General features: G+C 39.1%; 1 protein-coding gene across 7 annotated transcripts in view; it reads right to left on the bottom strand.

The window, feature by feature from the left end:
- LOC18439093 (nucleic acid binding protein) overlaps positions 1–26,174 on the bottom strand; it is a 52,585-nt gene that overhangs the window by 8,621 nt on the left and 17,790 nt on the right. For 3 of the 7 annotated variants that reach the window (XM_088852850.1, XM_088852851.1, XM_020670286.2), the window contains exons 3-7: positions 23,513–24,780; positions 14,036–15,058; positions 13,828–13,909; positions 8,526–8,573; positions 7,248–7,459 (exon numbers count right to left, since the gene is read on the bottom strand). In XM_088852850.1, the coding sequence (XP_088708976.1) occupies positions 7,256–7,459; positions 8,526–8,573; positions 13,828–13,909; positions 14,036–15,058; positions 23,513–24,780 (2,625 nt within the window). In that variant the 3' untranslated portion in view covers positions 7,248–7,255. Of the gene's footprint in view, positions 1–7,053; positions 7,460–8,525; positions 8,574–13,827; positions 13,910–14,035; positions 15,059–23,512; positions 24,781–26,174 lie in introns of those variants that run through there. The other 4 variants (XM_006849268.4, XM_088852853.1, XM_088852854.1 and 1 more) reach the window with 4 other exon arrangements.

Here is a 26,174-nt window from a genome sequence, read left to right as displayed (position 1 = left end):
AAGAGCATTGCGGTACTCTTAGTACCGTAATAATATTCAACTCCATTACAGTCTTTTTATGACCATAAAGCATTTAAAGAGCATTACGATACTAACAATACCGTAATGCTCATTACGATACTCTTAATACCGTAATGTTTTTTACGGTACAAAAACTACCGTAAAAAGTAGTTTCATCCAAAAAAAACCAAAATTCGTGAAAAAAAGTGTAGACGAGGTTCGAAAAATTGGGTTTTTTCAATTTCCTTTAAATATGGGTATATTAGCAATAATTTCCCTAATTGTTATTGTTAGTGTTCTAAACTTGGATAGACCTAGGGAACTTAGAAATTATGGGTCCGACCTGGATCCGTGAATCAGTGAAGTAGATTGCTATCCAACTGGTGAAGTAGATTGCTATCCAACTGGTTAAGGCCATATGGGGCTGATTAAAAATATAAATAATAATGAAAATTTTCCCAAAATATTGTTAGGTTGTTTTGTTTAAAGGGAAAAAAAAAAAACACATTGCATTGTAATTTTGATGATAATATTGAAAACAGGTAATATCGAGATTCGGATTCCTCTCGAAGTGTTTCGTTTAACAATCTAAAATGCAACAAATTACAATAAGAATATACAAATATCAAGAATGCACGTGCATAGACTAAAACATACAACCAAATACCAAATGAACTACAAGCAGACACATTTCAGCATATAACAATTTATTGGTAGTACGAAGAAGGCAATAACCAACACAAACGGAGATACAAAAAACAAGAAGGCATATGGCTATTTGTTGATGGTGAGAATGACCTAGTCACCCAGAAATTTACAAAATCACAAATACAAATTATTAATTTCAACAAAATATTCCTTAAAATTAACAAAAAAGTATGAAAATTATTGAATAAAAATTAACAAAACTAATAAAAGTACAAAAAAATATTAGGCAGAGAAGAAATTGAGAAATGACTGAGCAGAGTAAATAAATCATGAGAAAATTAGTTAATTGCTAATGAACTATGAAAATTCAACAGATTCAATGATAAGTTACACAAGTATGAAAACCCTAAAAATAATATTTTTCATGACATCCATGCAATATAAAAAAAAAATCAAAATTTTCATCATGTTCTCTTACTAACACATAATTTGTCAAAAAAAAAAACCCCATAAATTAATGAAAAATAATGCCCAATCCTATTATTGTTAATCAAATAACGGCAAGATCTAGAGTCACAATGCTCCAAATATGCCAAAATTAGGTATATTTTCAAGAAACTCCAGATTTGAAATTGTTGAAAAATAAAAAAAAGACAATGGAAATTCAAAGCCTACACAAAACAGATGCATGATTAACCAAAAAATGCTCTAAATCATGCTAATCTTGCACCAGAACTAAAACCCTAAAGAAACTAGAGCATAAAAATCTAAATTTATACACTGATTCAAAGAAATTGGAGATACCTTTACGAAAGATTAAAAACGTGCAATTAAAATCTCAAATCTACACAAAAGTTATAGAAAAGGATGAATACCTGTTATAGATCACTGCAGAGACACTATAAACACAAATTCCTCTAAGAAACTGCAGCTCAAACTCCAAAACTCTTCAGATCCGAGCTCGGGTCTTAAACAACCACCATTGTTTTATCCATCGATCTCATATAATAATGTTTTGATTTAAAAAGAGTGGAAGGCTAAAATATGAGCAATTAGAGATGAATTTTAGGATTTAAGCTGAAGAAAGGTGAGAACATAAAAAAAATAGCAAATTGAGTGCTCTTTATTCTCTCTTGAAAATATTGTAGCATCAATTATTTGATGCTACATTAAAATTTTGGGGGAATCGGTGAGGTTGGACAGATTCCCGATTACCCCCAACAATCGCCTAGTTTGATCAGAGAACCCAACAAAAGCCCAACTCGAGCCAATTCCCAATATCGGGAGGATATCGGCCGTCACCTGCTGATTCCAACCTGAATCGGCGATTCTCAACCTAGATTGGCATTTTTTGAACCACTGGTTATTGTTGAAAGGAGAATCTTCTTTGCAAGCATTTGGGTTTCAAATAGCGTCGCCCAATGTCAACAAGAAGTTTGGGGTGTGATGATCCTCCACTTGTCCCCAATGGCCATGAGGTGCTAGGAAATTGTTTGAAACCCAAATTTGTTGCAAACAAAAGTGACAGCATGGCATAGCACATGATTTTAGTGCGAACAAAAGGAGTATAAAATTTGTTGCCCATTAAGTTTCTCAAAATTGCCTATTTCTATAAAAGCTTCACTATGAAATGGAACAAAAAATGCAACCTTTTTGCTTATCCAGATTAGGCATAAATAATGAGTGAGATGCCCATTTAGATTAGGAATGAATAACGAGTGGAGAGAGAGAGAGAGAGAGAGAGAGAGAGAGAGAGAGAGATTTTGAACATTGCACTACACAAAAAATAGCCCACTATGGAGGAAATTCTTTTATTCAAAAAAAAAAGGTGGGGGGGGGGGTGGAATTGTAACCTCCAATAATATAAGGGCAAATTATTCAAGTTTATTTGGGTTTTTTAGCTGTTGAAGTTTACTAAGTTGTTTGTGAAGTACAGAAAATCAAAAGTTGGGAAGGTTGAAAACATTCTGCTCATCAAATGGTAGTAAAGTGCAGCTGAAGAACATTATATACGGAACGAAGTTGCTCCATAAGAATGGAGCATATTTGGCAGGCTAATCAAATCACAGCATGACAACGCTACGGACTCTGGGGTACGGAAAGATAAGACGCACATCACTTCTGCAGTGAATTTTTGAGCCATATTTTTTAGCTCTTGGGTACGATAAGTGCCTTATGGTAAACAGCAAAAGGAATATAAGTCATCTGCTTTTACATTGTCAACTAGAGCTTTCATTTTGGTATTTTGCCTGGGATCTTTTAGGTTTTCAATAGGTGCTTGCGTATTCAGTCCAACACTTGCTTCAGTGTTGGTTTTCACCACCCTACCCAAACTGGGCTTGATGCTCTGTAGGCTCACTACGAGAGATATCATCTGGGTACTGTGGCCAGAAAGAAATAATCGAATGTTCAATAATAGAAGAGCTCGATAGAATAGTCAAAAGGGTGACTGCTAGCCACCATTATATCCTGGGAAAAGGTGAGGATGGAATTTTGAAATTACACTATGGCAACTTTCAGGACCGTTTTTGGGAGGTCAACACAATATGCAGTTGGAAACTACTAAGTCCGGCTGCAGTAGTCCTCGGTCGGATTCCTCCCTGAGACAACACCATCAAACTCAATTTTGCTGGAAGCTTGAGGGGCAATCAAGGACGATGTGGGTAGGTGGTCTGTTTAGAGATCACTGGGTCGAACCACTCTCTTATTCGGGACCTTACCTGCATATGACTCAAAAGATCAGAGTTTAGGGCACTACAGGGACTTTAGGCCCATGATAGGGGAGATTTGAATAACACAATCCTTAGGGCCAGCCATAAAGATTAACTCCTTGGAGACACTGGAATATTGCTGAATAAATATGGCACCATACTTCTCGCTTGCCCATTGTGTGTTCCCATTCTGGTTGGGAATCCAATGAAATACCAGACATATTGGCTAGAGAGGGTACCCTAGGGCCGAATTATGGGTGGAAAAAGTTAAGAGGACTTTAAACAATTTCGTACAGGGACTCCATTTTGTATATGACATGGGTCCGATATTATCGAAATTCAATTTCAATAAATGAATGAAATTAACCTACCATTCAAAAAAAAAAAAGTTGGGAAGTTGAACAGAGCTCACTTATTTTGGAATCAAAACTTCACAATCATAAAGGGTATTAATTCTTCTTTGGACGGTGACAGTATTAATTACATGCCTAGCACTTTCCCGAGAAAATTGTGGGTATGTGGGCCCAGTGGGCCCCCACCTCTCAAGGCCACCTTCCTCAGACCATTCATTTGACAGGCCTTAAAGTCAAACCTGAGACCAAACCGTTGAGTCATGGTTGAGGCCATCCCAATCTCAGTGGCGATCCCGCGCTGGGATCTTGCTCTAGCACTCTCAGCCACAGGAAAAGGATCGTCAAGGGCTCTTGTTTTTAAATTCAGAAACTCGGCCCCACAGTTGGGTATCTCGATCGTACCTTGAAGACCAATATAATGATCAAATGAATGGTTTTTGGTATTTATAGTATGCTACCATTGCATTGTTTAAATAAAAAGATCCCCACTTTAAATAGTCAGTCTATATATATTCTCTAAAATTTGGGAGCAAGATCCCCAAAAAGTACGGATTGATTGAGATCCCTAACATTTAGGGATCTCCGTAGCAGCTACCATCTGGGTAACTTGGATCGAAAGAAACTAAAGGATCTTCTGAGGATCCAGGCATGAGGTCTTGGCCCTCTTCCACAAGATTACAGCTCAGGTCATCTTCTGGGTTTCTAATCGCAAGGCTTTCAAAGGCATTTCGGCTGCAACCTTTCTACAAAACTGGGAAAACGTTCTCCACCTCCAACCACCTCGGGTTGTTCGAGCCAACAACTGGTCTCCCCCCCCGGTAGGCCTCACAAAACTGAATTTTGACGGGTGATAGTTGGGAAACCCAGGGTCAGCTGGTGTAGGCAGGGTCTTCAGAGACCACTGTGGCAATATACTGGCCTCTTTCTCCAAGTCGATTGGCCACGCCGATTCCCAGCTAGCAGAGTCATTGGCCCTTCTTTCGGGTCTCAAATTATTTGATCCTGGATGGGGACAACCTTGATTGTGGAAGGAGACGCCCTAAATATTATCACTTGGGCTTCCGGAAAGTCAGCTCCCCCTTGGTACCTTGCTTCGATTTATGATGAGATTATGCCCATTTGTAGAGATATGGCCGTCTTATGGAGGCATATTTGGTGGGAATCAAATGCTCTAGCAGACCAAATGGCTATGGAAAGAGAGGGCTGCCAGCGATGAGGGATCCTTAAGAGCTCGACCACTGGTCTGCTCATTTTGGTGTCTCAACCCCTCTCGTTTTGTGTGGCCTTGACATTTTGGATCCACTGTCTCTCACTGTATATCTCTTGTAATGGCCACATTCTACAAGCCCCACTCATTTTTAGTATAGGGCCCTTTTTGGATTAGCCCATTTTTTGCCGAGAAGCCCGACCTGTGGGCTATTTCTGAAGTCTACTGTAATAACCCCTTTTTCAGTAATACAACAGTTAACAATTTCAAAAAAAACATTTAGGGATCTCGATCCCTAACATATGCATTGCATGGACGGTGCTGCCAACTATAGGGATCTTATAGCCTTTCGCAATCCCCCATTTCTGATCCCCTTCCTGATCCCAACAACTATAGTTAGAGCTAAAAACTGGTAGGAAATAGGCCCATGGGAAACTTCAACTATTCACTGATTCATCTACTTGAGAGGCCTCTGGGTAGCCATTACTGAATTCTTCAGTTATCAAACTATGGCCAAGTTAATACTAATGAGGCCTAAACACCTTTGAAATTCCCAAGAATGGGATTGACCACTGACAATGTCCAAGGTCTTGCACCCGTAAAAACTTGGCTTTCCGCTGATCAGGTTCTCATACCATGCGCTTTAATCTTGACTACTCAATACTGCCGCGTTCGAATCACTTTCAAATTTCAATTGAAAACACACTCATTTTGTGTTCAATGACGAATGCCTATACACTTCCTGCTCCAAATGAGTAAACAAATATCCCTACACTGGTTGGTGGCATTAAGTGAAGAAAATCAGTAAATGCTAAGGGGTTGACTGAGTTACATGGAGCAGCTTCCCTAGGGGATGTTCCACTCTAGGAAAACAGTTCCAAGTTCCCCTAGGAGGGATCCTCCTTAGGACTTCTCTCTTGATTACATGGGATCACGATCATAGTTATTAGATATATGATTAGATGATTTTTTTTTTCTTTTTTGTAATTGATAATGATCAGATAAATCTTCAATGGACTATGGTCACTAACTCACAACAGTGAGCTACTTGTATTTTCCTGTATCAATACATGTTCATTATATGCCCTATATTGATATGAAATCGGAAATACAATTCAAGGTTTCATGAATACCATCGGAAGACTACAGTGATTTAAGGACAAAGTTCACTTCGCTTTCTTGTCATGGCCCTACAACCTCAATTAGTTTTCTTTTGTATTTATTATGTGACTCTCTCGTAATGAAATTCCATAGTGCATGTGTATATAATTTTAAAAATAAATTATTTCCTATAATTTTTATTATTGCTTACAATTTCACCTAGTCAAAAAAATTTCATCAAGTCATATGTGTGTGTGTGTGTGTGTGTATATATATATGGGAAATGACCTTGTGAGACCCTCCCACACCTATGTGTGCAGGACCCTAAAGGATCACCATTAAATTTGGCACAGATCTCTAGAAAAGTCAAGTCCCACACCTATGTGACAACTTTTCTAGAGATCTGTGCCAAATTTAATGGTGATCCTTTGGGGTCCTACACACATGGGTATGGGAGGGTCTCATAGGGTCATTACTCTCTCTCTCTCTCTCTCTCTCTCTCTCTATATATATATATATATATATATATATATATATTGACATGCATTAGGTGCATATATAATAGCCAAACAATTTCATGCTCCCAAGCGAGCATACCATCCCTTTACTCCCTCAGGTAAAACTCAATCTAGGAGTATTTTCAGTACCTGAGGATGTAACCTCTTCAACCCATATGCTATACTCAATACAAAAATTTCCAAATTGCACTATCTAGAGGCTTGACAAAAATAATGCCTCAAGATTGAACAGAAACTGCCCAATTTGAGACAGTTGAGATCTATATGTTGGAAACCTAAAAACTCAATTTTTTTCAGATTTCTTCTGAACATAATCTCTAGTGATTTTTAGGTGGTCCCAAAATTTCAAATCAAAAAAATTTCTCAAGCCTTTTGCCCGAGGGAGTAAGTGTACAGGAGGCTCCCACGGGAGTATAGTATATATGCTCTGTATAATATATATAGCACATAATAATATATTCTAGGGACACCTCTATGACACTACCAAACAGGAGATTCATGAGCTACCAAAGTAATTTAAAAAAAAAGATAGACTTGTATTTCAAGAACTTATACATCGGCATGTTTGGTAATCACATTGACTGAACTGAAAAACTACATTGACCTAAGTTTACATCAAAATTCTGAATTATTGGGCCCCCATATTTACCTAATCTTACAAAAAACCACTGAGGAGAAATGGGTATAGATACCAAAGAAATAAACTTGCCTCAAATTTCAGACCCAGTCGAAGCTCGTCTCCTTAGGAAGTATCAAAGCAATAAGGCAATCAGTGGGATAGGGAGCAATGCCAATCATAGAGCAAGTATCCACAGAGTGGGGGAGAATAAACAGAAGCCTCGCCCACATGGATTTCCCAGCTGGAATCTTTATAACGCCAGCGCATTCTTTCTGTTTCAGATATGCAATAAAGTCCTGAAACTGGAGCCAACAAACCAGTCACCTAAACTTATCAATAAACTTGTCAGGCCTACTGAGAACAAATTTCATCACTTTTCTTATTCTCTGCAGTTTTGAAAGGTTATAGAAAACTATAAATCAGCTGTCACAAAGTTACTTAAAGTTTCAATGCATAGTGCAAACCGCATGGTCCTAGCTTTTTCTTTACCCAAAAAAATGATGTTTCAAAGCAGAAAAAAATGAAGAAAAAAACTATTGAACCCAGAAATGCATGCATCTATTTAAGAGCACAAAGATATATAGTAACCAACCTGGATCAACTACAACAAACAATAATCAGGTATATGATACCTGCTTGAGCAAGTAATGAATCAATTGTAAACAAGATTGTTTTGGTTTAGACCCACTGGGGAAAGATTTCATGTCCTATGTCTAAATGAGAGCCATCCCATAACATTTTCAGTACTTACACATGATATAGAAAGACATATATGTTGCGGGTCAAATTCATTTACTTACTACCATACGAGAAACGGACATGCATTATGAGATCCCACTCGTCACACAGTGAGACTGGTGTTTCTTTTTCTTTTTTACAGAGTAATGATTTCAGCTGCAAAGCACAAATGCAACTATTCTGAATTAAACAAATACAAATAAATACGTCAGATTCCCAATAAAGTGAAATCCAATAAAAGCTCGCTCCTATGAAACCTACACTTGGATCCAAGTGAATCCATCAGATAGATAAGCCAAATCTAGCTCCAAAGAGAATTGGACAATGGACTTGCTGGCCTCTGTATATTGGTTGGTCATTTAAAAGGTATCCTAGTTGCCAGGTTCTAGGATGCACTTCATTTATATGTGACTGTTGTACTTTTTACATTGATTATCAAGTGATTGTGTTCGTGTGCACAAGCAGCAGGCTGAGACATAAGCATCCAAGTATTCAACAATTAAAGGGAAAGCATCGCCATCATTAGATAAAGGTCGCAACAAATAAATGTATAACAAATGTAGCAATGATAAACAATATTGATACAAAATCTTGGACATTCTTTTCCAAGTCTAAAGAGAAGCAACTTACGCCTTTGTGGTCACCTGGGGTACATGGAAGCAGTCGACAGATTTCTCTCTACATCATATACCATAGTGAAATGAGCCAAACAAACATGGAAATATAAATCAACTAGGAGAACTAGCCAAAAATAAAATTAATATTGCAGTTAACATGCATGAAAATTAGCAAATACAATGTTGGAAGGTAGCAAAAAGGAAATCCAAGATGGCTTCAAGCCACCCAGATGCATATGAACAAGCAGAACGATGAATCAGTAATATCAATAACATAAAACCAACATAGTATATACAAAACGTCAAGAGAGATGCACATTATACTGCAGAGCATGTTGACTGTGTATTCCAAGTAAGTGTATCCCATTCCGAATTTAACCTATATAAAATTGCCCATGCACAGAAATAAAAACAAAGAACCATATTATACAACATGAAATACAATGATTATTATATTACACTGAAAGTGGGTATGCAACATTTAGCCTGCAAAAGCGTCCAGTCATGGACATGGTTTACTCTCCTGAGCAAACACAAAATGCTTGTGACCGTTTTATCGGACAGTTCGGTCCTTCAGCATATATTTCTATCTTAAAAATAGAAATGTTACTCTCTACAGTCTTCCCCTATGCCAAAGAAGCAAATGAACATGATAGAACAACTTTTTTATTATCTATTTTCCAATTAATGGAAGCAATTTAATTAAATTAGCCTAGCAGCAGCTGGAGAGGCCAGGCCAAGCGAAATACGCTATAAATGAAGCCTTCCGGTTTTGACAAGATTTCCCCAAGATTTACATTTTGGATTCCAGCCTCTTTACCAATTTTTTGCAACCCATGACAGATTCACGCAGTGACACAGCATAGAACAAAAGCCCGATGGGTCGACCCACAACTCACCCAAGTCAACCTGACCAGATTGACAACCTCATCCAGTTTCACCAGGCTGGGTTTATCTTATTTTCTAGCACTTTTAGACTGCCAAATTTCAAAAGATTGGTATTTCCAATTTCTTTATATAGTATTGTAAAGAATTTCTATAATTAAATACCCAAGCTAGCTTTTAGAAATTTCTATAATCAAACTAAGCCATTTTGCATTAAAATGAAATGGATAAAAACTAAAATGGAAACCTTTTCTCCACTGTCAAAGTTAAAAGAAAGCCTAAGAAAAATTGTAAATTAATACGTCTATCACATCCAAGGTTCAAACTCAACTCGGGCTTAGGATTTGGGCCCTACCCACGCCGAGTAACTCAGGCAAGTCCCAGTAGATGCTAGAATGGTATACGGGCCGAAAAAAACCTCTAATTTGTTTTTAAAAAATAAAGAATTAGTAAAAATAAAATAATAGTAAAAATTAAACTACACTAAAAGCAGCATAAAAATTCCAACTAAGATGGAAAAAAGATTACTATACATGCATTTAGAAACAATTGACGTAGCTGGAGACATTTAAAAAAAATTCCAAAAAAAGAGAAAACATAAAAACAGGGCATACAACAAGAAGAACCCACAAATCATCATAGAAAAATACGAACTACATATGAAATATTTACACGTTGATTTTACAATTCAATACATTATTTATGATTTTTTTTTGAATTACCCCGAGTTTTACCAAAGTACTCGGCTCGGCAAAGGGCTGAGTCAGAGTAACTCAGCTGAGTCTGAGTGCACTCGGCCGAGTTTTCAATCACTGATCTCATCATCCACTGATCTCATCATATCAACAAACATTTACCTTGGCTAGCCCCCATTCTTATTGAAGGATATGAATTCCACACATGAATTACATTCTTTTTGTTCTATATGCTCCATCTTTTTCCTACTTCGTTTTTGGTTCATATCAGTGATTAAAAAATAAGTGAATCGGGATAGGACCTGCCTGAGTCACTTGGACCTAGCATGAATCCAGGCCCAGACAACAAGCGCTGAGACCCAGGCATCTCTTTGAGTCCCAGCCCTTGTGTATTTTTTCACAAAGATGCAGCTCGAGTTGATCACTGACTCAGGCTCGGAACCTGGCAAGTCCGAGCTTGTGTCCAGGCTTTTAGTCAACAATTCATATGTGTCCATTCTTCATAGAAGAATTTGAATTTAGGATTCCTGGATCATGGTTTAACATGTGATTATATGATTTTCTCTGTTTGAATTCTTTAGTTTAGCCAAAATATACTTAATGCGTATCCTGAAACACGAAATTAATAATTCTGAGAATTTGTATGATCTGCCTTGTCCAACTGCTAAGGAATGGTTTGAGCCAACGCTGTGCTGAACGAATCCCCATTTACATCACCTATTGTAACTTCTAAGGTATTAATCTTATTGGAAATGCCCCATGAATCTCAGGGTTTTAACTTACGTAGATTCTAGGGCTTAATAGTGCAGAGATTTTTTTTTTTTTTTTGGGGGGGTTGTTGGTGGTGGTGGGGGGAGGGGGGGGACTGGGGGCAGGAGCGGCATGAGCTGTGTGTGTTGGAAATTCTAACTAAGGTTTTTGTGTGAGTCTTCTTTTCTTCATATGCAGGTTTATATTAACCACTAAAAAGATTTAATGAAAACGCAAATACATCGTCTTTATCATTTCTCTCAATCCAATTAAAAAATGGATTTTTAACATAGTTGGACCTTATAAATTATAAAATCAGGATGATTGGGCCAGCAAAGTTTTAATATGCACCCAACTCTGTGCAAAAACATATATTGCAAAGTTAACAGCTTTGTCCCAAAATATAATTTGTTCCTAATTTCCTTCATTTCTCATTTTTTGTTTTTCCTTTATTGTTTTGTTTTTGGTTTTTATTTTAAAAAAGAAAACCTGATATATTCTATAGAATCAGCAGAAGCGCTGAAGCACTGCTCTTCCTTCACCAACCGAAATAAGCCCTAAAGTGAATCTGACAGTATTGGATAGTAGCATTGACCCCACTCGTATGAATGCCCATAAAGTTTCCCTTCTATGATAAAAGAAGTTCCCTTCTACTCCTGCACTTATTTCTTTTTGAAGCAGGTCAGTAAGTAAATCACACTATAAAATTACAAAGAAGCGATCAACTTGCCCTTAACTCCTGCTATTGTTTCCTTTAATCCCTTCTATTGTGTTTTCAGAAAAAAATTCAATATTTAAATATTTAGACATGATTTTCTAATCACCTATCATTGTTTCTAAACATCTCTACCCTTCAAGTCAAAAGGGAAAACTAGAACTAGTTTCTAGTTTAACAAACTAAATATCAACTGATCAGTTACAAAAATATTGACCAAAAAGATGAAATCAGTCACATACCAAGATAATACATGCAAACATTAATCATTTATACTATGTTTACCTTGTTATTTATGTCACATTTTTTGCCTAAAATACCTGTATTCATATTTACATGTTAACTATATATAATACATGTTCAACAAATTCTCAGGATTTAAAAGGTTCTTTTGAAGTGTCAGAGTTCAACATTCATTGGTTATCCATTAAGTAATAGGCCATTAATAAACTTTTAAGAATCACTAAAGGACTCTTTAATGTAATAAGGTTTATTGCTCTGTCTCCCCATTTAAGCTTCCCATATCTTCTTTCTAATCTTTGTCGTTCTTCTAAATAAATGACTACATCAACATGGGATTTTTACCACAAACCAAAAAAAAGAGTGATTTATGCTCCTACCCCACTGAAAAATAGCAAGTCTCTTCCTCCTAACAACAGACGTCCCCTATAATAATTCACAATAAATTGCTAGTCCCTCCTTCTATAATTCAAAATCTCAAGTCATGCAAATTCACTACCTCCCTCCCTCCCTCACCTCCACTACAATAAATTGCTAGTACCTCCCCCTTCTATAATTGAAAATCTTCAGTCGTGCAAACTCCATCCCTCCCTCCCTTCTAGAATTGGAAATCTTAGGTCAAACAAACTCCCTCCCTCCCTCCCCCTTCTATAATTGAAAATCTTAAGTCTTGCAAACTCCCTCCCTCCCTCCCTCATTGTTTCGAACAGGCTTCTATTTTTACTACTTTCTCTGAACTTTTATTATGTCATTGTGAAGTGTGCAGAGAGAGAGAGAAGAGAAGCATCATAATGTCCAAATCCCCAGTGCTCTCTTAGTCGTAGATTCAATGTTTTCCTCCTTCCTTTCTTCATCTCCTCATCTCTTAACTCCATATTTCTGCTAAATGGGAACTTTCTCTTTTTGCTCTAAATTGATTTCTCCAAACCTTCAAGTAAAAAAGCAATTGACTACAGGAAGGAAAAATAAAGACCCATGTGACCATTTTATTTAATGTCCTTTTATATTTTACACCATAATTTTTTATTAAACTAGATAAATATTATTCATTACTTAAAATGATCTCTATTTTTCATGGGGATACTATTGAAACCTAACAATACTTTTATGGGCAACCACTTTGTCACATAACCTCTAAAAGACATGGTTACAATAACCCTTTGGTAGGTTGATGTCACATATTGGTGCCTGTAATAACATTATTGTTAAGTTTTATTGTTCTCCTTTTTTAAGTACCCTGACAATTTTTTTTCTTTAATCGTTAAGTATGCTGATGATGTTGGAAAAACAAATCTCCATTACCTTTTTATCTCGCTATTCGGAACATATTTTCCGTCATTCAAAACGCACTGTGTTTCCCATTCATTCCATGAACTTTTGCCTCTCAGAATGGACTACTTTATCAATATATTTTTGTAAATATATTGTCTTTTTGCATATACAACATCATCTATTTTTTGAATAATGCAAATAATATTCTCAGGTCCCCCCCCTCCCCAACAAAAAAAAAGTCTTCTGTGCATCGTACAGGTTAAGTACTAGTATACAACTATACATGTTTAGAGTTGAGACAGAAAGTTACATATACGTACATATATATACCACATGCACATATGTGTCATACACAAGAACAATAAACATGTAATGTATACATGTTCAGAGTTGAGACAGAAAGTTACATATGTGTACATACATATACTACATGTACATATGTGTCACACACAAGAACAATAAACATGTAATGTATGTCAATGTACATTTGAGCAGATCCACTAGTTTGTATGTTTCCAAGGGAAGAATTAGGAAATAATTGGTACTCCTCACAAGCGACAACATAGATATCCCCACGTAAATACACAAAAGCAGTCATATACCTAATGTGGAGAAAATTATAACGACCTACAACTATGATATTCAAAGAAAAACCATGTAAATACGTCAACTTTGCCTCAGATAAATAAGAAAACCATGTAAATGGTTTCAAAAGATCATATCTCCATTAGAAATCTCTCATAGAATTACAAACTCACTTTATGTGATGGAGTATTATTAAATGTAGAATTCACATGCCGAAAATCAGTACGCTTCGTCACATCCAATCTAGTAGGCCAACTGCACAAGATATTATCATAAAACATTATAGTCAGTAAACGTAATCCCCATAAATAATGCAATGAACAGAACCAAAAGCCGACTAGATTAATACGAGGATATGCATATGACATGTTCAATCCTTACTCTGCTGGTTCAGGTACAGAGTTAACATATTTGCAGGCATCTGAATCCTCCCTATTTGCAAAAACTGTACAGTAATGAGCACCACTTTTACACAGGGCTCCTTGCCAGCGATATTGTGAACTATGTCTATGAGTTTCTAGTTTTGAAGATTCAAAACTAGGTGGCAATGATGCAGGAGGTGGAGAGGTTGGTGGTGGAGGAACCAATGGAGGCTGAGATGGGGGTGGAGGCGGCGGTGGAGTGGGAAAATCACTGGGTGGTGGAGGTGGTGGAGATATACGGGCCAAATGCTGAGCAGAACCTCCCATTAGTTGGGAAAGAGGGGTCACAGAAGGTAAAAAAGATGGCGCACAAAAACTAGTATGAACATTGTTTAGATTAGTTCCTGATGAAATCCGAGTAAGAGGTGAAGAAGGATTAAGACAATGCACATCCCAAGCATTGCTTGAGGCAACAAACCCAGGTTGTGTAAAAGTGTGAGCCTTGATAGATAGTGGTGTAATAGATGGAGTGCAGGCTAAGCTCCCAACTGGAGATTCTTGAAGCTCAGGTCCAGTTTTTTTATAAAGCCAAGCATGCTCATTAGCATGAGGAATGGCAGAAGCCTCTCGTAAACTTCCAGTAGAATCTCCCATCGTGAAGTTATGCTTATAGTCAGATATAGGGGGAATTCTTCCAATATGAAGATTTGCCGTTGGTGCAAAATTTGGCTCCATGTTCCTTTCAAAACTTCCAACTCTGTCAAGTTTCCTCAGTCCATCTTCCCCAAGAGCTGTGCTACTGGCAACAGCCCAAGTTGAACTGAAGGGATGAGCACTTTGTGAAGTTGGTGTCCCGAAGCTCTCTGATGTTATATTAGAACTGAGCCCTTGAATGCTCTCTGCACCAGTTCCAAAAGAAGCTGAGTGCGGCTTCCCTGGTTGATTTCCCCAACCAGAAGAATATGAACCATCATGACTTGGATGAAAGCCAATTGATTTTCGTGAAATGAGCAAATGCTCTTCATGTGATACACTAGGTTTACTGTAAATCAAAACATATATGCCACAGTGTTATTTGTTGCAGTAACCAAAATTCTAAGAGCTCAAACAAATAACAGTAACTTGAACATTCATGGCAAATTGCATACTAACCAATCCTTTACTTGTGTAAATGAAAGCAGTTGAATACAACTGAGTTCATTCAGAAGTTGGAACAAGGTTTAAACATTACAATAGAAAACCGGCTAAATTCTGAAAATAAGTTCTACTATAAAAATCATGAACTTGCCACTACTGGACAATCCATCTGAATATAAGGGAACACCATGCTGAAAGTTGCAAGCAATGTTTGAAAACCCAGACCAGTGGGGTGGATTGGTCATCTGGAAAACCGGGCCGAATTGGTGGATCAGCCAGATCGAGCCAATCTGGCCAAAAAAATTCAATTTTTTGTTAAAAACATTATTGTAACTATTGTGTTTTGGGTTTCTAGAAAAACATTGGGCTAGTGCATTATGGGTTTTCACTATTTTGCAGAAAAAAGTGAACATTGAGAAGTCGTTTCCTGCTTGAGTGTTGGTTAATATTAATTTTGATACTAATTTTTTATTCTAATTTTGATACAATACTTTTACAAAAAGATACTTACTTACTTTGTGATTTTTAGTGAAGAGCATGGACTGGAGAGAGCGTGTCCAATGCTATGCTTCTTGAAACCCCACTGTGTTTCTCTTTTAGTCATTACATATTTCTTTTCCTTATTCTTGTATTCATTATAATTCTTTTCCTTATTCTTGAAACCCCATTGTGTCTCTTTCGCCCTGTTCATTGTGTTTCCTTCTTTGTTGTTTATCTATTTATGCTGTCCAATTCTTGATATCATAAGAATATATTTCTCAGGAATTATGTTATGTATTTACATCTTCCATTGGTTTTTCTTTATCACATGATTGTATATCTTGGGAATTATGTTTTGATAAGAGAGAGAGAGAGAGAGAGAGAGAGAGAGAGAGAGAGAAAGAGCTTACAAGTTGCTTTGGATTAGGAGAGACAAATATTCAGATTTAAAGGACATTAACCATCCAATGGGAAGGGCGTTTAGCCCCACATCAGGTACATACATAAGAGGCTTATGGGGTAAACTCTATTAAAAGGAACTCCTACTTTTTTGTCCAGCATCGTCGGCTAGGCACCATTCAAAATAGAGGGGGTGAGGCCAGGTTATTTAAATTTTGCATGAAATAGTTATATTAATTTATTTTTTAATTTAAAAAGAAATAATCAATAAAAATACGAAAAAAAAAGTAATGCAGATGTGCGAACCTGGTGGTCTGCGAACCTGGTGGTCAGCCTTGTTCCCTGACGGAACCACCGGTTCTGTCAAAGAACTGGATGGTTCGTAGCGGGAACGCCTGGTTCACAATATATTCAGGGAACTGGGCATGGGCCCACCGACTTCCTGGGTCGGATCGAGCAATTCCAATCCAACCCAGCATTTCTTAAAACACTGGTTGTAAGAATACGATACTAAGTTGGAAAGGGCTTTTTAATGCATTACAGTGCGGTAGCTCTAAAGGGGTAGAGGGTTTTGTAGTGCCTTATGCAATAGGATGGACATCCGAAAGCACAGACTTTAAGCCTCTTTTTGCAATGGATTTGGAAAGATCCAGGGGGGCTAAGCCCCTTTTTTCCCCTACTGTACAGAGTACAACTAGGTGCTGCACCCTTTATATTACCAATTTAACAGGTGGCTCTCCCAGTGTCAACCTTAATTGAAAAAAATGAAAAAAAAAGAAAAGTTGAAAACGAAATAAAAAGAAAAGAAAAAAAATTCTGCAGAAGAAAAGAACAGCAACCTAAACAAACCAGCAGCATGGGACCACAAGTGATAAATTCCAATGATGAAAAATTGAAATCCTTTTGTTTCTCTGATGGTAGAGAAACCAACTCAGCACATAAAGAATCTAGTGAACTATCCAACAGCTGTACTCTGCCAATCTAGATTAGTCCTATGAGAACTTCATCATATGCTATAAGCAGACAATTCCAAAGAAACGGCAAGATATGAGCAAGAGTTCTCACATATATAACTAACCATAATGAGCAGTAAACAACATATAACATGCGTACACACCGTAGAAATGAATCCACACTTATGCAAATTAACTGGCCTATATCAGTCAAGTGGTAAAAGGCTAATAGGCTTATCCAATATCCTTTGAAAATGATGGGTATCCACTGAAATGTTTCCTCAGAAAATAAAACAAATTTTTTTTGAGTAGATATCCTTTGAAAATGATGGGTATCCACTGAAATGTTTCTTCAGAAAAGAAAACAAATTGAACACAGCATTTGGCGAAGTCCTCTTGTAGAAGGGAAGTACCCTTTGGGGGTACCATTGATAAGAATAGAAAAGAAAGGGTGGGAGTAACAAGCTCTCATCCAATTTCTCCATTTGACTCCGAACCCCATCCTAGATTGGGTTTCTTCAAGTCAATCCCAATCGACATGGTCATAAGCTTTCTCCCAACTGAGCTTAACTATGATGCCGGGGTCTTTGTTCAGGTGTCTGGAATGTATACATTCATGAGCCACCACGGCACCGTCCAGAATCTACCGGTCTTTGATAAAAGCACTTTGATTGGGAGAAATGACTAAGTGTAGGACCTCTTTGAGGCGAGAGGCTAGCACCTTGGCCAAGACCTTGTAAGTGGAGTTTTCGAGGCTGATAGGTCTAAAGTCTTTGAGCCAATTTGCACCGGGAATTTTGGGCACCAGAGTTATGAAACTCACGTTCATAGCTCAGTGAATGATCCCCCTTTCGTGAAATTCTTCGAAGAGGGAAAGGAAATCAACACGAAATGATTCCCAGAAACACTTGAAGGGAGCACGCGGGTAGCCATCTGGTCCAGGGGCTCTATCAGAGTCGAGGTCTGAGATAGCTGCTAAAATTTCCGATTCAGAGAAAGGCCTCTCCAGCCAAGAGGCCTTCTCAGGTGCTAGAGTTAGGAATACAATGTCCCCCATCTGGGGACAAGGGTTGGAGGGAGCCGAGCAGAGAGTTTGAAACTAGCCAAGGATGGCTTGCTCTATGTCTGGGGGACGCTCTAAAAGGTTACCTTCCACTACTAGCTGGGATATAGTGTTCTCCCTGTGCCTACAATTTGCCGTTCTGTGAAAGAAACCAGTATTGAGATCCCCTAAATTCAACCGCTTAATTCTCGATCTCTGGTACTAGAAAATTTCCTCTTTTTTGAGAAGGGATTGGAAAAGTAGCTTAAGGTCATCCCATTCTTGAAGTTCAAGGCCCGAGAGAGACCTAGTTTCTTCCAAGTTGTCAAGGGTGTGGATGGACTGCAAAGTAGCGGTTTTCTAAGGTCCAAGGAACCCAGGGAGGTTCTTGAGAAGATGGGGTTTACGTTGAAATTTGAATCTTGCCCATCCAACCACCAAACTAGAAAGTTTCGACCACCAACCCGGAAGCATGTTAGTTAGGGAAGGCTCTTCCAATCATGCTAATTCAAACCTAAAAGGTTTGGGGCCACTAAGTAAAGGGTTAGTATTGAGGAGGATGGGGCAATGGTCTGAAGTAGGCTTAGGCAAAGCCGAAGAATGAGTCCCAGGAAATGAGGCATCCCAATCAATAGAGGTGAGGAAGCAATCTAGTCGAGAAAGAGAAGGATTGGGATTGGGATTGTGGTTGTGGTTGAACCAAGTGTGTTGAGCGCCTTGGGTGGGCAGGTCTAAGAGGTTGTTCGAAGCAATGAAGTCAGAGAAAGCTGACATAGCCTGGGAGAACCTTGAGGAAGAGCTCATGGGACCATCTAGTGACATTAAAATCCCCCCCTAAACACCAAATAGGGTGGGGTAGTTGACCAACCTGGTTGAGGTCTGCCCAAAAGAGAGGTCGGAGAGAGTCTTGGTTAGGCTCACAGACAGCAGTGAATTTCCAAAGACACCTGTTAGGGATTCTGAACAGGAGAATGATGACAGAGAATCTGGCTACGTGTTGGGAAACAAAGGAATGAATCGTTGGGTCCCAAGTGACCTAGATACCCCCTGAGGCCCTGAGGCTCCTTCAGTTGGCAACGTTGCCCAATGGCAAGGGTGTCTCCCCCAGACCTGTCGAACCTGAAGCAGCGTAGGAGAAGGCAACTTAGTCTTGGACAAGGCCGAAGTCTAAGACACAGCTCTTTGACTGCTCCCTTCTTGAGAGAATGGCCAAGGCCACGGATGTTCCGGGATAAGATCAGCATGAATGGGTAATGGAGAGGGGGGAGTTCCTAAGTGAACGTCTCACCATTGGGGCAGTAGGGCGACATGGATGAAAACCTGTGGCCATCAAAAAGAGGATCGAACAACTCATAAGAAGGTTCTTCTGGTCAGGTGTTGACTCTGACCACAAATTCCACCTGTTTGCTTGGGATAAACTTTGTTTGCCTAAGAAATGGGGGGGTTTGGGTACAAAAAATATCGGCACTCAAAATTCAGCCTTACTTGGGAAATGGTGTTGGCGACTCTGTCGAGTCAACTTTGGATCGACATCCTCAAAACCAAATATCATCTCCACGATTCCCCTTGGGTACCCGAACTCAGAGCCAATTACAGATCCTCAGGCGTCTAGAGGGCTATTTGTTCTATTTTTCCACTCTTCAAACCTCGCATCAGATTCCATCCTAGATCAAGAGTCTGCATCCTCTTTTGGCACGATCTCTGGCTGGACCATACTCCTTTTAAAGAAAAATACCCTGACTTCTTTCGTCTCGCTAGAGATCAAGGGACAACAGTTGCCCAAGAAATGCTACTAGCCGGAACCTCTCAATCCTGGAACCCTGTTTTTAGGAGATCTCTCAACGACCAAGAAATGTTCAGTTTTGCCTCTCTCTCGGGAGACTTGCAAGCATGTTTCCTCGCCCACTCGGGCCCTGATCGAATCATTTGAAGCCCCTCCTCGGGTGGCTCTCTTTCAGTCTCCTCTTTCTACCACTCTCTGTCTCTACCTCCCACCTTCCCCCTCGCCCCGATCTCGATCGTGGCTCAGGCCTGGGACTCCATAGCCCCACCAAAAGTCCAGGTTTTCATGTGGTTGGCCCTCTTTGAGAGAGTCCTCACCGTTGACCAGCTACAAAGAAGAGGTGTTCAGATCCCAAATCGCTGCGTACTGTGCTTTGCAGAAGAGGAAACTAATAACCACCTCTTCTTGCATTGCTCATACGCATACAACCTGTGGGGCGCTATCCTCAAGCTCTTCAAGGTGGAATGGGTACTCCCAGCTGAGGCGACCGCGATTCTTTCTTCAATCAAGCCATTCCCATGGCCCAAAGCAGGTACCTTGCTCTAGAAATCAGTGGTGTCTGCAGCCTTTTGGTCCTTATGGATCGAGCGAAACCACAGGATTTTTAAGGGTGTTTACTCTCCTTGGTTCAAAATCTTCTGCAAGCTCAAAGCCTCCATCATCTTCTGAGCAACTCATCACCCTTGGTTCAAAGGTATTCAGCCTTCGGCGCTCCACCAAAGTTGGAGCGTTATTCTTAAACATCATTGTTCCTGCCCCACTAGGTCCTCTAGATGGAAACCTCCACCACAGGGGATGCTTAAGCTCAATTTTGATGGCTGCTCCCATGGCAACCCGGGACTGTCAGGAATTGGAGTTATCCTCAGAGACTACCTCGGTTCTATCGTGGCTTTTGTTTCCAAACATATTGGTCGTAAAGACTCGACTGAGGGTGAAGTTGAAGCTCTCCTAGAAGGCTTACTTCTCATCCAAAACCTCAACCTGCCCTCTATCATTATAGAGGGTGACTTCAGGAACACCATCACTTGGGCCCAAAATCCTACCTCCTACCCCCCTTGGTATTTGGCACAATTAGTCGATCGGATTCATTACGGTTGCAAGAATACATTCATCACCTTTGCAAGAATACATTCATCGTGTGGATGCATTCTTGAAGGGAAGGAAATCACGACGCTGACTCCCTAGCAAAAGCAGCAGTGGAGATGGAGGGACTCTTAACAAATCTCTCTTTTTTGGCTTTCCTTTCTTTGTTTTTTGGGTTCTTCTGTTCCAAGGATCTGGCTTCTTTTCTCAAGTTGCTGTTCCAAAATAGTAACTTCTCGAAAGAGGCTTTAGATGTCGTGTTCCTTTTTTCCTTCCCACCTTCATCACCTTTTTTGGTGGTAAGCCAAGGTTTTGTACTATCGCTTCTTAAATTAAAGGTTAACATGTTCAAAAAACATAGCATTTGCTCAACCGCATCCATTTAATATCCAATCAAATAGCACAACAGTTGCCTAGCTACTAGGATTCTTTCCTTTCCTTTGAGTTAGTAGCCCCTAAGTAGGACTCAATAATTTCAACCAAGTAAACAACTCCAATGGAATGCAACAAACCATTGCGAGGAATTTCCAAGATCACCAGTTGATTAGCAATAATTAAGAACATTTTATCTCTATTATGAAATTGGGATGCCCAAGATGGGGTGAGTTCGGTTTGTGGAAGGAAGGCTTGGAATTTGGAATATATATAAACTCCGCCACGATGCCCAGCCCCAAGCCGATCATGCCCATCCAGAGGAGGGTCCTGTTAGGTAGGCAGCCAGCACAAAACTGTGCCACATGTTTTCATGGATCTAGACCCTAGAGACTGGCGGAACAGGTTTGTGTAGCCAACCCCAAAAAGTTGTAATAAGGCTCGGACAATGATGATGTGTGTATATATATATATATATATATATATATATATATATGTGTGTGTGTGTGTGTGTGTGTGTGTGTGTGTGTGTGTGTGTGCATGTGTGCGTGTGTGTATATGGGAAATGCTAGCGTAGGCCCACTAGCCCGCCTACAGCAACATATACTCACAACGGCCCAGATTGTATCTGGGTGATCCAATGATCACGATTGCATTTCGTATTTTAATTTTAAATTTTTTTTTTATGTAAATCCAAATCACTTGGAAATTTTGGGCATGTGTTTTTTAAAAATATTAGAATCCAATAAAAATATCAAAAAACTATTTTGTGATAAATAAATTGACCAAAATACTTGCGAAACATTTAACAGATATTTTGGTCATTTTATATTTTGCGAATTATTTTTTTAATATTTTCATTAGGTGCGCGTTGATGAGAAGAATAGACGCCTTAAATTTCACATGATTTGGATTTGTGGAAAAAAAAAATTAAAATTAAAATATGAAATGAGATCGTGTCCGCCAGATCGGCCCAGATTCTATATGTAGCTATATACTAGTGAGCTACACCAACATTTCCCTATATATATGTGTGTGTACACACACACACACACACACACACACACACACACACACACATATATATATATATATATATATACATATATATATATATATATATCGAGAGAGAGAGAGAGAGAGAGAGAGAGAGAGATGTATATGCTGGATTGGACATTGCAAGGGATTACGCGTAGTCTTGGGTGCCAGTGCCAACAAAAGACATAAAGGAGTAGGGGCCAGGGATTTCAAGGAGTTCCCTGGATTTGCAATCTGCCGGTAGCTGTATCAAGGTAAGCCACGAGGAATGGAGGGAGAAGATTCAGCAAAAACCGGATAGTGGTTCATAAGGATTTGAAAGTATGATACGAAGACATCAGTTTAAACCTTACATTTCTTTCCTAAGTAAGATTGGGGAGGACTGGTTTAAAGGGTAGGTCTGGAAGAGAATATGTTGTTAAGCACCCAAAAATCATCCAAGGAGAACCAACTTTGTCCAAGAGCAATTTAAAGGTATTCCAGCCCAATCCGCCTGCTTGCTGAAAGAAAGAAAGTCCATTCATAAGATACTAGCTACGAAACATATTTTAAAGGTGGACAAACATGGTTGGCGATGGGGAGGTTCTGTCCACAAAACATGCAGCAAAATGCCACTCGTGCATTTGTTGGGATGAAGCAATTTATTAGAGCGAAGAGCGAAGAAGCTCATAGGGGTCAAACCAGTTATATTGATAACTGCTTCAGCTTGACTTCTTCGGGACATGAAGCTACCTTTAAAATTTCCCTAGCAGTAGTTTAAAAAGTCCTTTGTAAATTGAAAGAAGGCCTATCTGACAGCAGTCATCTCGATGCAAGTTCAGCTGACATAGAGGTATAGCGGCACACCAGCCAATGTGGTGTCATCCAGAGTCCAACCCAGCTACAGAGGGAGTAGCTAGACCAGATGTGAAGCAGCTGCCAAGTCAAACCAGCTACTTCATCCCAATTTAGAGACATGGATTAGACTTTACCTACATTGCACCCAAAGGAGAACAAACTCCTTCCAGTTAGCATATCTAAAGGATTACAAACTCATTCTAGCTAGCATACACATTCTAGCTTCAATCTCCTCTTCTCTTGTCTAGTGCCCCCATATGGAAAGCAAGTGGATATCTCATGAAATAGGTAAGTGCCCTTATCAAGTACTGGCAAAACATACATATCATAGAAGCAAAGAAAAACATATAAACTACATTTGTGTAACCAGACCTCATTTCAGCACTTGCAGGAAATCCTTTGCTCAAATGTCCATGACATCCCCTCTCTTTCCTTTGTTGCCTGATAAGAGCCATCACAGCAGCCGCTTCCTCAGCAGTACCAAATTCCATCAACAAAGCACTTTCACTGGGAAGGTCAGTGACCATGCAAGGGCTCCTCAGGCCTGATGCAACTATTTCATGTAAAATTGTTTCTTTGTCTCTTTGGCTTAGAACCCTGCCAATATAGACATGGCAGCTTGCTCCAACAGCAGCACCACCAATAGCACCTCGGCTACCCAATCCCACATCCAAAAACTTTACTCGAAGAACAGAACCCCAAGGGGAAGTTCCTAGCATGCATTCACGAGCCTTTACAGCATCCATTATGTTTATATATCCAATCAGGCCAAAGCCCTGAACAGCAAAGAACAAAAATTGATCAATAGGACCAAACCTCTCAAAATGCGATCTCACTAAAGCTTCTGTGGCATCACGCCCTGGAGAACCCAACCAAAGTTGCCTGGAAGCAGAAAAGACATCCATGGCAGCAGGATCCCCATCTGAATACCAAGCAATATGACCAGTTACTGGAGATGAATGAGATGGAAGGTTCAAAGGCTGCATAGGAGAAGATCCAATACTAGAAGCACGAATAGATCTCATGGCAGGGGAGTTCAAATGTTCGACATACAAATTATGGTTCTTCTCATCCTGAACTGTGTGGACTTCTCCATCACATGAAGCAACCTTTGGGGTCAGTAACTTCTTACCAACCATATTTTCCTGCAGTAAAGGTCTATCTCTGCCTAAATCTGGTTGTTTGGAGCCTTCACAGTGCTTTGCGGAAGATATGCGACCACTCTCATGACTAAAACTTTCTTTGACTAAATTTAAGTTCCCTATGGCTGAAGTAATTACACTGCTGATTTTTGAGTTTTGATCAAAATTCTTATCAGATGTATCCATATCATCATTAGGAGCATCGACAACACGGGCACCATCTCTTTTCAGAATGTAGTCCCTTCGAGGCAAGTCAGCAGAATCACTATGCCCGCTAGCAATTTGGAGCTTCACATAGTTGTGAGTAATATATTGTGTGTCCACATCTGAATCATTGTCTTCTTCACTATTGGTGTCAGAAACTGCTTGTGAAAATGATTCAAAAATTGTTTCCAGTGCTGCAGTAACCTCTAGCAAGGCTTCTGGAGAAGCGGAGTTATGAAATGTCTTGTATCTTGATAGGATCCAAGTTCTTACAGAAGGCTTTTTATGAATCACCTACATGTAACAAGCAGAAACAGCCAACTAGGTTAACATTGTTTTAAGGTCAACAATTTATACATCAAAAAGTACAGATTTTTTCCCTGTTCTAAGATGCCAGATAAAGTGATTATAATCATTGGCTCGCTTGGCAAATAATAATTTAAAGATCAGTTCAAGATATCAAAAAGCATATTGCAACACATGTCATGGAGAAATGGTAAAATAGTAGCACAAAATCATAAGTTGCACATATTCAACGAAAACTGTGCATACCCATGATTATCATCGAGTTGTAAATACGAAACAGAATGAAATGATCTAGAGTTCTTGCTCTCTGGTAGAAGGGAGAAAAACCAAGCCCTAGGCATTACTAAAGGAAAAGAAATCACATCATCAGAGTCAGGATGATTAAATTTGATTAAATGGCCTTGCAAACCACTTTATCCCAGTATGTGATTTGGTGCATGAATGATTTGAAGGCCCATCTATCAAATTAGAAAAGAATGAATTGAAGGCCTTAATCAGTGCTGTAATTGATGGGACACAATAGATGTAAGGAGTGTCAAGATTGCAATGCCACTTTCACATTGTAGCTTGTGTTTCAATCACATACTTTGTGCCAGGATCTCTTACTATGTACAGCCAGTATGAACCACTCATGTGGAGGGGAAATTGTAATTTGTCATTAGTCTAATGTGCAATAGGTTTTCACAAATCAAGTTCAGCCAATGCCCCTAAGAAGTGGTGGCGGCCAAATTCAGTCATTAATGACCCACATATAACCTAGGTGATCCCCAGATGAACCCTAGGTGGGTAGAAAACCCTAAGGCAACTTACTAGAAGGTTATGGACCAGTAAGAACCACTGAGTTTACAAGTTGCCTGCTTTCCAAATTATGATTAAGAATTAATTTCATATTGTGTTGCAAGATTTCTGAGAGAATTCTGCCTTTCGTACTGCGTAGAGGAACTACTTTCCTAATCTGTAAAGAATCTAGTTGCCTAATTATGGAATAATAAGAGTTTGGGGGATCTAGTTGCCTAATTATGGAATAATAAGAGTTTGGGGGATCTAGTTGCCTAATTATGGAATAATAAGAGTTTTGGGAATGTTTAGGGATACCTTGGGCTTCAACTGAAGCCATAAAAACAGATCCTAACCACTATAAATAAAGGTATAAGGCTAAAAGGCCATCCAGCCAAGAACTGAGAAATAAATTCGATTTCCAATTCAATGGCGAGAGACCCCAATGAAAGGAGTCCTGAACCCATCTTTGAGGTGAGATGCCTCAAATCTGAACCTATGTTGGTGAGTCACCTTCCAGAAAGTAGGCCTCCTTCAACTTGACATCTCTCTCTATTACCTTCTTCCCCCTCTTCTACCCATAGTTCATCCCCACCCCTTCTCTA

The sequence above is a fragment of the Amborella trichopoda genome, chromosome 12, assembly GCF_054954075.1.
Source record: "Amborella trichopoda isolate Santa Cruz 75 chromosome 12, AtrichopodaSantaCruz75HAP2 v2.0, whole genome shotgun sequence".
In the NCBI taxonomy this organism is placed as follows: domain Eukaryota; kingdom Viridiplantae; phylum Streptophyta; class Magnoliopsida; order Amborellales; family Amborellaceae; genus Amborella; species Amborella trichopoda.
Note: the sequence above shows the minus strand (reverse complement) of the source record. Positions and strands in the feature narration are given on the sequence as shown.